The sequence below is a fragment of the Megascapheus bottae genome, chromosome 33 (assembly GCF_031878675.1).
Source record: "Megascapheus bottae isolate mThoBot1 chromosome 33, mThoBot2.hap1, whole genome shotgun sequence".
Classification (NCBI taxonomy): domain Eukaryota; kingdom Metazoa; phylum Chordata; class Mammalia; order Rodentia; family Geomyidae; genus Megascapheus; species Megascapheus bottae.
In genome coordinates this window covers 1,733,971-1,748,001 of record NC_143541.1, presented here as the reverse complement: position 1 = coordinate 1,748,001, position 14,031 = coordinate 1,733,971, and the positions used below count along the sequence as shown (strand labels likewise).

Below are 14,031 nucleotides of genomic sequence, written 5' to 3'. Positions count from 1 at the left end.
TTATGGCTGTCCCTTTATAGTGACACATGTGCAGATAATTGTGTAAGTGTATACATACTTTCATATGCATAGTCAGTTGTTTAATATCCTCAGTTTTGCATAGTTAAGGTCTTTAGTGATCTCTGTCAAGGCTGTATTTGCTTCCTGGTTTCCACCTAATTAATGACATGGCCAATGGAAGGTGTTTCTCTGCTATTAATTGGTGTATGCATGCTCTTCTTGATGTATAATCTTCCTAAAGCAAAACCTGAGAGAAGGATTTTGAAGTGGTCAGTCTGGAATACAATCCCAGGAAGTAAGAATGAAGAAGGAAAAAAACGAGCAGAAACGGTGCTGAAGATTTGAGATTCAGTATTCCTAGAGATCTCTAAGAAATGACAAAAAAGTGCCTGAGAATTTAACTCACAAATAACAGAAGATTGCGTCATTTATCCACTCATTCACGCTGGCTAAGAATTATTACCAAGAAGATGGCCAATGTGTTATAGCTCCTGCTGCTTGTGATGTCAGGAGCAGCAAAAGGCAGGGAAATGCAGAGGGACAAAGTTCTACCTCTGATATAGTGACAGACATGAAAGAGGAGCTATTGGGGCCGGGAGTTTGGCCTAGTGGTTAAAGTGCTTGCCTAGCATGCATGAAGACCCGGGTTCGATTCCTCGGTACCACATACATAGAAAAAAGCCGGAAGTGGTGCTGAGGCTCAAGTGGTAGAGCTCTAGCCTTGAGAAAGTCCAAAGACAGTGCTCAGGCCCTGAGCTCAAGCCCAGGACTGGCAAAAAAAAAAAAAAAGAAAGAGGAGCTATTGCAAGTGAGAATACCTAATACATTTCTAGCCATACTAGTCCATGTAAATTATGTACATATTGGAGGCTAATTTAAAAAGTGGCATAAGGTGGTAGTCAGCTTTCCACTATAACAAAACCTTAGATGACAAAACCCATGTAGAGTTAAAAGGTTTGGACTCAACTTTCAGAGATTTCAGTCCATGGTTGCTTGAACTGGCTGCTTCTGGGCTTGTGGTGAGGTAATACTGTGATATTCTCTTCACTTCAGTTAGGGAAAGAGTGAAGATGTGAGAGGGAGAGAGAAGAGAAGAGAGAGAGGAAAGAGAGAAGAGGGAGAAAAGGAGAAGGGCAGGAAGGGGAGGATGAGCTAGAGATGGAGAAAGAAAGGAAATGAGAGGAGAGGAAGAAGAGTGAGAGAGAGAGAAAGATATAAGGACAGAGAAGGAGAAGGAGAGAGAAAAGGAGAAGGAGAAAGGGAGAGAAAGATATGCAGAGAGAGAGACAGAAAGACAGCGGGGGCAGCAGGGCAGGAGGGCACGTGACCACTATTTCCTCTGGAGTAATCTCAAGTTTTTGCTGCTTTCCAAGGGCCCATTAAGCTATAACTAAATGGCCAGACTTCTCAAACTCTGATCTCCATTAGTCCCATCTCTTGAGCACTGCTGACCTTTGTGTCAAGCTTTCCACCCATAAGCCTTAGGGAACATTTCTGATCCAGCCCATATCAAAGAGACAGGTCTCCTAGGTGACTCTTTCACTAGTTAGCATAAAGACATCTACTGATGATGATGTGACGTCCACAACTCCACATGAGAGATAGGTGCTCTGCTTCTCAGGGAACATTTCGTCATGCAATGTTTACTCATTGGATTCCTACTTATTGACTAGCCCAGGCATCATCTAAATGCCAGAAATATAGTAGGGAACTAAAGAACAGTCAAGAAAAGTAGACCGTGATTCAGATATTGATTTCAGAACTCTGAAGAAAAAATGAAGCAGTGGGGAAACAAGTAAGCTACATCAGAGAAGGGCAATGCCATTGACTTCATTTCTTTTCAGTGTTTAGAAATGACCCCACTAACAAGGTGATATGGATGAGATCCCTGAAGAATTTAGAGGGTGAATCACAGGGAGGGCTTAAGGAAGGAATATTCTTGCCAAATGAGAGGTCAATGCAGAAGCTCTACAGTCGGCGTGTATATGACATCTCCTCTCAAATTATGGGACTACTTAGTTTTGCTATGTAGATGCCATTGTTTTCAATTGTTACTATTATGTCAATGTTAAAAAAAGTATGGGACTGTATATTAAAAAAATCTTTCAAAACACTGAGAACTAGGCACACAGAATTTATATTGGGCAGTGGTGTGTTATTCATAAGGCACATTTTCTCCCGTTTTTAACACTCAGGACCATTGTATGACATAATTTTGTATCTCTAATAATGTTTCATCCATGTGCTAGTTTTCTTGCTCTTTTTGAAAGAAAGGTGCAATGAGTCCAGGTTTAAATACCCATTATGATAAATATAACAAGTATTGTCCTTGAGAAACTCACCAAACAATGCAAAGCTAAAGAAATATAGAAAAATTATGGATGACATACAAAAAGAAGGGAATAAGCAGTTAACAAAATCTGTTTAAAATTCATAGTGTTAACTGTTATGGAAATTAATGAAATCAAGACAAATAGCAAGAAAACAAAAACATTAATTAAGGCTTGACTTTGCCTACACCAAAAGAGGCATGTGAATATACCAATTCCCTATAAACAGCTTAGTAAATAGAAAGGATTTAAGTTCATAGTTTTACATGAAAATTCTATATCTTACAAAACAAAAGAGATGAATAGTGTTCTTGATTTTTCTACCCCTTAGTTTCTTGAGAGCTATTCAGCTGAAAGGAGGTTCTATATTCACATTACTGTAGGCAAATACTGAAAAGTTGATTTACTCTATAAAAACTATATGTATACCATAAACAGCATGAGAAATTAATATTACAAGTCCTCAGGTGAAATCTTACAGGGTCAGGGACAGGAGAAAAGCAGCCACAAAGTAAAATCTAGGACATTTGATGGGAAGAGGGATAGAGAATTGAAGAAAAGGAGATAAAATAACATTTGTTAAAGAGATACCAGAAGGTTCACAGTCATGGTGAAATGAGTGTGTTATCTCCTTAGCCAATCACAGCACATAATTTGAAGGTTGTATATTAACAGATTTTACAATGAATGGCAGGTTCCGTGGAGATGTGCAAAGGAAGGATGAAAATCAAAATCACCAAACTGCACTTGCAACCATGAACTGCCTACCTGGATGATGCAGTGTCAGTATGAGAATCAGGAGTTGAATTTCAGTATTCCTTTCTACAGGCACATTGTGACCTTGAGGTCGTTTTTTTAATTTCTTGATGCTTCGGTAATAATTTAAATAATGATTAGAAGAAACATGAATAGCAAATATCACCTTGGGGTCAGGGAAAATTGCCATGGATTTAAGTATATGAAGAGCTATTCTTAGTGCCTGACATGGAGAAGTGACCCATAAACACACACACACACACACACACACACACACACACACACACACATGCATTAGAAATGTCATTATTATCTTTGATTTTACGATAACTTCAAATACCCAGTGCTGGTAGGCTATTAGCAGAAACTCAAGAATTGAGCTCATGAGGCCCCATTTTATCAGTCGCTGTGTCTGTCTGACATGGTATTATAGTCCTAGGCCAAAATACAGAGCTGACTTATTTCAAGGAACCAAGGAATAGCTAAATGAACGCACAAATCAAAACTATGTGATTTCAAAAGTCATCCTTGTTTGATGTGGTAAAAAATGTAAATATATTTAGGTGTCTCTCTTGAACTTGATACTACGAATAAGAAAATAGGTCAACCAGATTGACTTCTATAAAGATCTGGAAAGCTATGTAGCATTCTAATATGAGAACTAACTTCCAGAACAAAGTGGACTTTTAATGATCCGCAGTTGAATTATATATGTCCAGTATAAGGCTGACATTCTCCAGGAAACTGACAGGTACATAGTGTCTGAAGTTTTTCAGGCTCTTTTCTCACTTGTTGACCATATAGTAAAAACCAAACCAAACCAAAAAGCCTTCTTGTCCCTTTATAAGTGCATTGGACTGAAAAAGATAAACTTCCACTCCACAACATTGAAGTAGGCTCCACTCCAAACCGCATGACCAGTTTTACTATCCAATAGCTCTATGCAATTGAGCCCCAAGATGAAAAAAAATAACAACTTTCAAACTAAATAATGTCTCCAACGACTCTAGAAGGACCAAACAGACAGGCAAAACATCAGTGTCTATCTCTGTCTAAGCCATCAGGAAAAGATCCACTAACAACCACGGGGGAAGGCACATTCAACATTGTCAGCAAAGGCTACAGAGCAACCTGCGTTCTTACGATTTTATCACTGCCATCGAAAGTGAAGGCCCACTTTTGAATTAGTGTGAAATACCGTGGCATTTTTAAATCAAAAAAAAAAAGTTTTGAAATGACACTCTACCTGCAAGGCACAACATGAAGGATTGCAGTACCAGCAGTTCCCATGGCAACCTCATCTTCAGCTTCGGAGGTCAAAGTGATTGCAAGTCCAATATCAGGTGCAGGGAATCGCTGCCTCTTTTAAAGTACAACCTTTAATCTGTGGCAGGGGGGAGGGGGGAAGAGACATTAGGATCAATTGGGGAATACTTTTCCTTATCATCACTGCAAACTTATTTTCATTTAAATATAAGTAAACATCATCCATAAAATAATAGTTTTGAAGGAGAAAAAGAATCATATTAAGGTATAAAGCAGATATGCCTATTTTTTGACATTCCTCTATGGTTTGTTTTTACATGTTCTGTGGTTTGGATACGGCTTGATTGTGTCTTCCAAACATTCACATGGTAGAATTTGGGCCACAGTGTGGGAGAATGAGAAATGGTGAAACCTTTAAGAGTCATTTAATAGGAGGTCATTAAATCCTGGCTGCCTTTGCCCTTGGAAAGGTCTAGCCTAGGTTTCATGCAACCCATGAAACTTTATGGCAGTGAATTGTTATGAGAAAGTTCAATCCAGACTCCTCTTTGGATCTGACTTGAGCTGAATTCTCTTGCTCTGTATGCATTCCTCTTATAATTTATCAAGAGGCCCAGGCAAGAGCCCACACCATAATGTTTGGCCCTTCAGCTTTCAGGACTACAAACTAACTAAACCTCTTTATATTTAATAAGTAGCCCAGACTCAGGTATTTTGTTATAGCAAAAAAACTGAACTAACACAAAATGCAACAGAAATGCATAGTTCCAGTTTCCACTTAAGAAATCCTGTAAACTGAGTTCCTATGGAAGAACCAAATCTATTAAGAACATCGGTGTTCCCACCATGCAGAAGTCTTAAAATGCGAGGATTCTGTAGGAAAAAAGGCTACTTGTTTAGTGTACAAAAGTCGCAAATCAGTCATGTGCAGTGGCTCACGCCTGTATTCTTAGCTACTCAGGGGAATGAGATCTGAGGATCATGATTCAAAATCAGCCCGGGCACTAAAGAACATAAGACTCTTCTTCTCTAAAGAAGAAATAAGAATGACCTGTAGACACATGAAGAAATGCTTGACATCTCTGGCCATAAAAGAAGTGCAAATCAGAATAACTCGGAGATTCCACTTCATTCCAGTTAGATTGGCCAGGATCAAGAAATCTAGTAACAACAAATGCTGGCCGGGATGTGGCCAGGAGGGATCACTACTACACTGCTGGTGGGAGTGCAAACTCGTTCAACCACTATGGAAAGCAGTATGGCAGTTCCTCAAAAGACTAAACATAGAGCTCCCCTATGACCCAGCAATTCCACTACTTGGCATTTACCCAATCTGTCCAGAAACAAGGACATACTAAATCCACTAGCACAATGATGTTCATTGCAGCGCTATTTACCATAGCGAAGATGTGGACCCAACCCAGATGCCCCTCGGTTGATGAGTGGATCAACAAGATGTGGTATTTATAAACAACGGAATTCTATGCTGCCATCAGAATGAAACGTTGTGCTCTCCTAGCAGAGATTTACAATAGGGTAAAACCTAGATACATAAGGTTATATAGGATGGCTCTAGGTGAAAGGACCTTCAGGATATAGAAACAAAAGCCATGTAATGAGTGATTGTTGTCCTTAATGTACTATGTTATCTCTCATCTCTTTTGTTGTCCCTTGGTTATCTCATATGGTTATAGTATCTTACCTTGTTATCTGATATATTGAATATGTTTATTTGTTTATTTGAAATAGGATAGAGAAGGGGGGAATATGATGAGGGGAGGGGGTCGGGAGGGAAATGGAGACAAAAACATGAGAAAGGGTATCAATGTTTGTGAAGTAATAATGCACCTTCTATGTGGTGAATATAATGTAACCCTTCTATTAATTACAATAAAAAATTTAAAAAAAGAACATAAGACTCTCATCTCCTATTAATCACTAAAAAACGCGAAGTGGTGCTGTGGCTCAAGGGGTAGGGCAGTAGCCTTGCACTTAAGAGCTGAGGGACAGCACCCTGGCCCAGAGTTTAAGCCCCATGTCCAACAACAACAACAATAACAACAACAACAACAACAAAAACGTCACAAATCCCATAGCTAAATGTGTAAGGTAGGTGCAAGACATGGGGTGCCTGGAGGAGACCAGACACATCCTGGTTCAAGAAGGCCTAGACTCCAGCTCAGGTAGTGCAAACATGAAATAGTACTAAAGTTCTAGTAATCCACCCAGCTTCAAATACCTCAAGATAGCTTCAAATACTTTTAAAACACAATGCGACCCAAACATCGTCAAATTGCTCTTTGGTGCTGTAGGTTTGTCACAGGATCTTAGTAAAGCATAAGTGTCACAGAGTTTCCCCTCAGCTGCTGAATCTTCTCCCATCCGCCTGCAGACAGCCATCCACACACACATATATGGAACACCTCAGCTTTAAAGGTACGAGGAACCCAGTAACATTTCCTGCTCCTGTCACCTAACTGCAGTATAATGTGCCATTATGCAGTGTGGAGCACTGAATATGGTCTGAATTTTATCCTACCACCACTGTGTTTCTGTCTGTCTCTCTAGGTATGTAAGTAAGTATGTACGCATGTATGTGTCTCATTTATCTGCCAATCTATTACCTGTCAATTTTCTATAATCTATGTATCTATCATTTATCTATACATATTTATCTATATATATCTATGCATATTTACATATCAATTATCAATCCATATCTATTATTCATCTATCTATCTATCTATCTATCTATCTATCTATCTATCTATCTATCTCTATCTCTACCTACATGAGATAGCTCTCTTTGAGTAGGAATCTGCCTATTCATCAATTTATTACATAAGCAAAACAAAAAAATAATCCTAATCCTATTGAGTCAGGAGAGTAGCATTCTCCTGGAAACTCAGACAGAAACTAATCCTAAGGTCCCAGGCATGTCATCTTTCCCTGCTTCTTCCTGAAGTTTGTTTTGAGGAAAATTTCCTGGTTAATTGAACACAGGAAGGTGCTTGGAAAACATTTGAACCCCACATAGTACCAAATAATACTTGTACTACAAGTGTGATTTGTCTTAGTCTTTATTTTAAAATAATTGGCATCAGTTTTTAAGTGAAAGAAATTGAGTGCATTTAGAGTGAACTATGCATTTTTTCTACACATCTGTACACATTGAGGTAGATTCAGAATATGTAAGCTCATAATAACTTGTGTTTCCTCTCGTTCCCCCATTGCTTTTGCACTAAATACTGTGAGCAAATGCCAGGCTGATGAAAACATGGGCAAACACAAAATAGTTTAATTGAGGGCTCTTAACGTTAATGTGTACCACATGGCCAGTGAAAAGCCTTTAGTCTATCATGAGCCAACAGAAAGCAAAGTGGCATCATTAGGAAACTGGCCCTTATTTTGTGCCCTTTAATAGCTTGGCTTGTGATAAAGCCCAAACTTAATCTGTTACGAAGACGAAAGACACCCTTAACCTCTGATCTGCTGATATGGCTGCCTGAAAGCGAATGGCATCTCTAATTGGCCATGTTCAGATTCTCTTCTGACATGCACAGTGATTAGGCCATTTTAGACAAACAGGATATGCTGATCAATGAAAACTATTAATGTCTTAAGCAAATGATCATGGTATTAATAATTAATTTTGTGAGGGTAATGTCATCTTGGATCTCTGGATTGATCTACAATGCGAAGCAATTCCTCCGAGCAATTAAAATTAGCTTAGGAAATGTATCCAATTACATGACATAGTTCACGACATGCTACTATTTACAGTTCAGTGGATTTTTAAGGATGGGGACAATTAAGAACTCTGTGCACATGTATTGACATTTGGGGATGAGGGATTTACCCTCACTCATCAGAAATTGAGGGGATTTCTCTTTAGAGAAAGCACAGAGGTTTCAGGAGGGATCTGAGGATTCATGAACTTCCCGTGGGACTGTGATGCAGGACATGGTTTTTATGATTTCTGTTTTCCCTGTCAGGGAGCCAGGAGGCTACGAGATGAGCTGCAAGTTATGGCAGCAATAGATCAGCCCACAGCCTGGAATCATCATCTCTACTTTACTGGGCGGTGGCTGTCGCCAAGGTAGTATACTCAGCACTAACTTTCAGGTCTTGCCCAAGACTCATAAATTCTCCATAGGAAGCCTCTCAATGGAATAAAATCCATTGTTTTTTTTTTCTTCAAGCCAGGAAGAAATGAATAACTGAGAACTGTACAAGATTATTTGGGCAGGGTTCACATTCCTACACATAACACAACTTCTCCTAACCCTTCTGATCATTCTGATACCTGCATTCTTACTGAAAATGTGCCTATACATTAAGCTTGGAAAAAGAAACGTGACTCATTTTCCAATTGAGAGCCTTGGAATGTATACTGAGAGCTTTGATACTGAAACCTATATATTTGAAACATAACTGCAAGTATACATACAAATGTTTATCCACATGCAAGCATGTATATGTAAATATGCAGATAGATGTACACACATATGTATATGTGCACACACATATACACACATATGTTTGTATGTACATCTGTCCATATATATTTATACATATATATATGTCTCTGTTTCTGTGCTCTATTAAATTAGAATTCTGCTGGTATTCAAATAGCACAGCTAAACGAGACAGTATTTATTTATCACATGGTAGGAACAGTGTTAAGAGTTGGATATGCAATGAGGTATGGCGCCCTTGTCCTCAGTGAGCTCACAGTTTACTCAGTGACAGAGATAAATTAAGTCAGTCATTGTCATTCAGTACCAAGTGTATAATAAGTCTATTAAGCACAAGGTGCTAAAGAAGCAGAAATTATCATGGAACTCAGGGCTGGGAGTTGGGGTGGGGGCCAGTGCTTCAAGAAAGCACTCCAGATTGGTTCCTGGATCTCAGTCTTCAAGAATAAATAACACAGATAGAAAGGTCGGGTGACAAAAGGAACAGCAACAAGTGAGAAGGTGGGAGCTCAGGGAACGATCAGGTTACAGGGCTGAAAGACCATGTCAAGTGCAGCATGCTCCCATCCCAGCCACAGGATGAATCTGTAGATAATCTCCAATAACAAATGTCTTTCCATGCTGACCTTAAGGAACAGTGGCAATATAGGTTCTGAGTATGGATGCCAGCACAGAGATGGTGCAGTGCCTTTGTTAATTAAAGCCTAGCAGATAGCCCATGGAAATCGCAGAAGCTAAGTCAGAAGCAGAGTCATTCTCCATCAGGTTTAATAGCATATTAGAGAATTGAGACTTAATTCTGAAGGCTAAGAGGAGAAAAAGAAAGACCATCATCAGGCAAGTGACCTTATCCAAATATGATTGTCCTGAATGGTGGTCTGTGCATGTTCAGAAGCATAGAATATCTGCTTTGCTTCTGCTCTTCTCTAGTTAAAAGTTAATTACATTTTCACATATTAAGCACTCTACCAATATAGTACCATGGGTTTTTCAAGGTCTCACAGCAGGAAGATAAGGAAGAAAACTCTGGATTTGGAATTAGGGGAGTTCTTTCTGGTTTTGCCATGAATGATCTAGCTTTGGGAAAGTCATTTTATTTCTGTGAGTGTGTTTGCTTGTCTGAAGGTTCAAGATCACATCATGAGCAATTATCACTCTCCTAAGAGGGCTGTAAAGGCTGACTGACATGTTTCATTAAGGTATAATTATTATTATAGTTTACAACTAAATTCAAATTCAGCTTCTCCCATATCCTTGTAACTCACCCAATTGATTTTTGTAGTTATGAAGGAAAAGATCTTTGTTCTTTCTACAATAATGAATGGTCACACAAGGCAATTACTAAATAATTTAGTTTATAAATGATGAAACAAATGTTTGTAACATTTCTAGAGATCTACTCTGTGCTTTTTCATTCATTTAACAACTCAGGTATCACCGCCCCATATATAAAACCGTACCTTTGGAAATTTGACTATGAAAGGCTATGAAATTAGTCCATGGCCAAACATCTAGAAATTTACAGTGATAGCATTTGAAGTTATGTTTCCTAAAGCAAGAAACCTCCCTCCCCTCCCCTATCTGCTCCTCTCCTCATTTCTTTTCTTGGCTGGTGTCCTTCCACTTGAGCTATACCTCCACTTCTGTTTTTTTTTTATCTTGTGAATTGGAAAAAGAATGTTAGGTATTTTTCTCCTCGGACTGGCTTGGAAGCATGATCCTCAGATCTCAGACTCCAGGTATCTAAGATTACAAGTGACCATCGCTAGTGCCCAACAAGAAACTCTATTGTGAAAGTATTGTGTCTTAAAATGTAACATGCCCTTCTGGTATTGATTCTTTTCTCTCCAGCTCTGTCTTGAATGTTGTCCTCTGCAGAGGTAAACCTGGATATCTGTAAGCAAACACACAGGAACTGTGCAATATTTGCATTATAAAATGTAGCATGGGTTTGGGAGATCTTGTGGGAAGCTCCATTTACCAACACTGTTAATTCAGAAGCCTTGTGAAACCATGGCTGTTAAGTTTCTCTACCTCAAGTGTAAGAACGACATGAGCATTGGGTTTCTTGCTAATTATTATTTAGATTACTGCAATTTTTTATATAAAAATGGATCATCAGCAGTTCCCAGTTGTATACAGTGCATTTTCTAACTGCATAATTAGCTAATGGGGCGGCTCTCAGTCAGTCACAATGGTGTGTGTGAGCTATGAAGAGAACTGAGTTGGAGGAAGAAAACTGGCTTCAGAAAGGAAGAATGGCAAGTCTTAATGTTTAATCAGAGACTAGGTATTTATTTATCGCTCATTCAACTGAGTATATGCAAAATAAAAAAAATCACAGGTCAAGGTCTCTGCTCATGAACATCACAAACTCAGCTGGGTAGAAAAAAATTTCTGAATATGTGAGTGAAGCTATCAATAAAATGAATAGCTATGAACTTTCCTGTTATGGTAGCTTGCCTGAAAGTAATTCTCAGACACTGAAAATTCAGGTCCTCTCAGTCAATTGAATGATTTTATTAGATGTTCTCCTTTTAAAATGAGCTTTGTGCTATATAAGGAGAAACATTCTAATTCCTCTATGTGATCATTTCCATGCTTTACTGAAGATTTAGAATCAGGCATATGATAGAAAAGACAAGAACTGAGTGTTACTTAGTTTGCCAAAGAAGAGGCAAGGAGTCTGGAAAATCTATTTAATCAGCCCTGCCTTTTAACCAAGAGTTAGACCTATAAAAGGAAAAAATCCTTACTTAGGACTTACACATATATTTTCCACAAAAGGCACATTAAGGAGAACATTGTGTGCAGTGAAGAGTCAACCCATCCTATTTTCAAGGGCTTTAAACAAAATAGCATCTACAAATACGATGTTTCTAAACAGAAATAGAATGTTTACATCAGGTGAAACTTTTGTACAATACAATCTAGATAGCCAATATTGCATTTTTTTAGATAACTTATCTATTTTTCTGGTTATTTATTTGTGCCGGGCCTGGTATTTTTGAACTCAGTGCCTAGGTGCTGTCTTTGACCTTCTTTTGTCTCAAGGCTAATGTTCATCATTGGATTGAAATTCAGAGTAAATGAGTTGAAGACTTAGTAATATTATTTCCTTGCTGGACAACTTTCTCCAACAGATGAAGCGAGGTGATCCAAAATGTCAAATAGTATTTCCCAACTTTTCATGACATAGTTATATCAGGAAGATAGTTTGTCTATTTTAAGGATATTTAATTGGGTAAATGAGGAGTTGTCATGGTTATTTTGTTATCACTTCAGGCATTTGCGATTTTCAACCATTTCTCAGATTTTCAGTCCCCCACACATCAAAACTTTTTCAGATACACTATGTTTAAATTTTGTATATGATGTTATTTCAGAACATTTAAGACTAAGCCACAAGCACATGTTTTCTATCTATAGTCTATATTAAGTGATGAGTTTTAGCTCTAACTTAAACTTTTTCATTTAAATTTTGCTCTACATGTGATCATAGCTTACTTACCTCCCCTCCTGTGAGGAAAGCTCTTATAAGGTTTGTATCTGTATATTGACACCCTTTCTCTGTCTTTTTCCCTTTCCCTTTTCCTTCCCAGCCCTCTCCTTTTCCCATTTCTCTCAGCAGTGGGGCGCTTTCTAGGCAAGAGAGCTACCATCGAGCTACATCCCTAGTAAAATACTTACACTTTAAAAAATGATAATACTAGTATTTCTTAGTTATTTTGTTTGTATTCTTTTTTATGGACCATAATGTCTTGAAAAATCACTTCAAATGACAAAGACTCCTAAAACTTGGTTTACTAGTGTCCCAATTTAGTCATATTCTACAATTTGGTGAAAATAATTTTTCAGTAGAGCCCTGGAGAATGCCGCTTTTTGTAGCACGTTTTTCCACTGGAATTAACATTTTTTTCTGTATTTCATTAGATTGCTAAGTTTACATCAGAAATTCATTCTAAATTCTCTATAGCAGTGTATGCCTTTAATTTGTCCAAGTAAACCCAGAGCCTACATGTTTTAGTATTATATATTCATATAGATACTAAATGCTTTAAATACTTTAAGTGTTGAAAACACCTTAAACACAAAGAGCTGTGCTTTAAAACTTCTAAATTTAGCTGAAAATATAAAATCCATGTGTATCTAGCTGTAATTGTGATTTTATTACATGTATATATAAATATGTATTCATATATATGTATATACAAATATACATAAGACATATACAGAGAGGGTACATTAGGATGTTAAGTAGCAACATAAAAGATATGTGATTACACTTATGAAAAATGTCAGAGGCAAGGTAATGATAAGACACGATACAATCATAAATGACAAATAATAGACAATGCTCACAGAGCACTTACTATGGAGTAGTTTTCTCTGTATTATGTCTTTAGTTACATTCACTTTAGGATAGCACTTCAAGGTAGATATCAGTGTTATTTTTATAGATTAAAAATTTCCCCTGGTTAGTATCATATGTAATGAAACCAAGGCATTAACTCAGACCATTTTCTCCGTAAGATTACTTAGGTATGTTTTACAGAATAATTATGTGTGCATACATATGTGTATGTGTGTGTGTTCACATGTATATATATACATATATATACATATATATATATGAAGTCATGTGCCGTTTGATTAGATTTCAAAACTGTAAGCAGTCATAGAATGATCATCATTTTAAGACACAATATTTTAATCATCTCCCTCTAAAATCATTCCTCCGTCTGAGTGTGGTGGAATAAGCCTGTAGTCACAGCAATTGGGAGGTAGGTGGTAGGAGAACTATGAGTTTGATACCAGCCAGGGATCTTATAAGACCCTGTCTTAAAACACACAAAAAAACCATAAAGAAACAAAACCAACCATGAATACCACAGTTCAACTTCACAGTATGGATTTCTAATCACTTAAAAAAGTATTCTCCTATACATAGGTAGGCTTATTATTAGAATAACCAGAAATCATAGAATATCAAAAATATCCAATAGTTTCCTCTTGTATTTGGACTGTTTTTCAGATATAGTATCCTTTTTTTTTAAAGAACAGGTTTTTCTATTGTACTGTTGTGAGATTATAAAGAAGAACGAAGGTAGATCATAAATCAGAACAGGAAAATGATTATTCCTTCTCTTCCTTCCCTCATCCCTCTGCTTTGGAAACTAGTACTGTTTGATTATGGCCCC

At 37.6% G+C, this 14,031-nt stretch overlaps 1 protein-coding gene across 1 annotated transcript in view; it reads right to left on the bottom strand.

Moving 5' to 3' along the window:
* Nucleotides 1-14,031, bottom strand: part of Cntn4 (contactin 4) — a 723,524-nt gene that overhangs the window by 384,522 nt on the left and 324,971 nt on the right. The window contains exon 4 of the mRNA XM_090323973.1: nucleotides 4,333-4,470. Coding sequence (XP_090180099.1) covers nucleotides 4,333-4,387 — 55 coding nt within the window. The 5' untranslated portion in view covers nucleotides 4,388-4,470. The remainder of the gene's footprint in view (nucleotides 1-4,332; nucleotides 4,471-14,031) is intronic.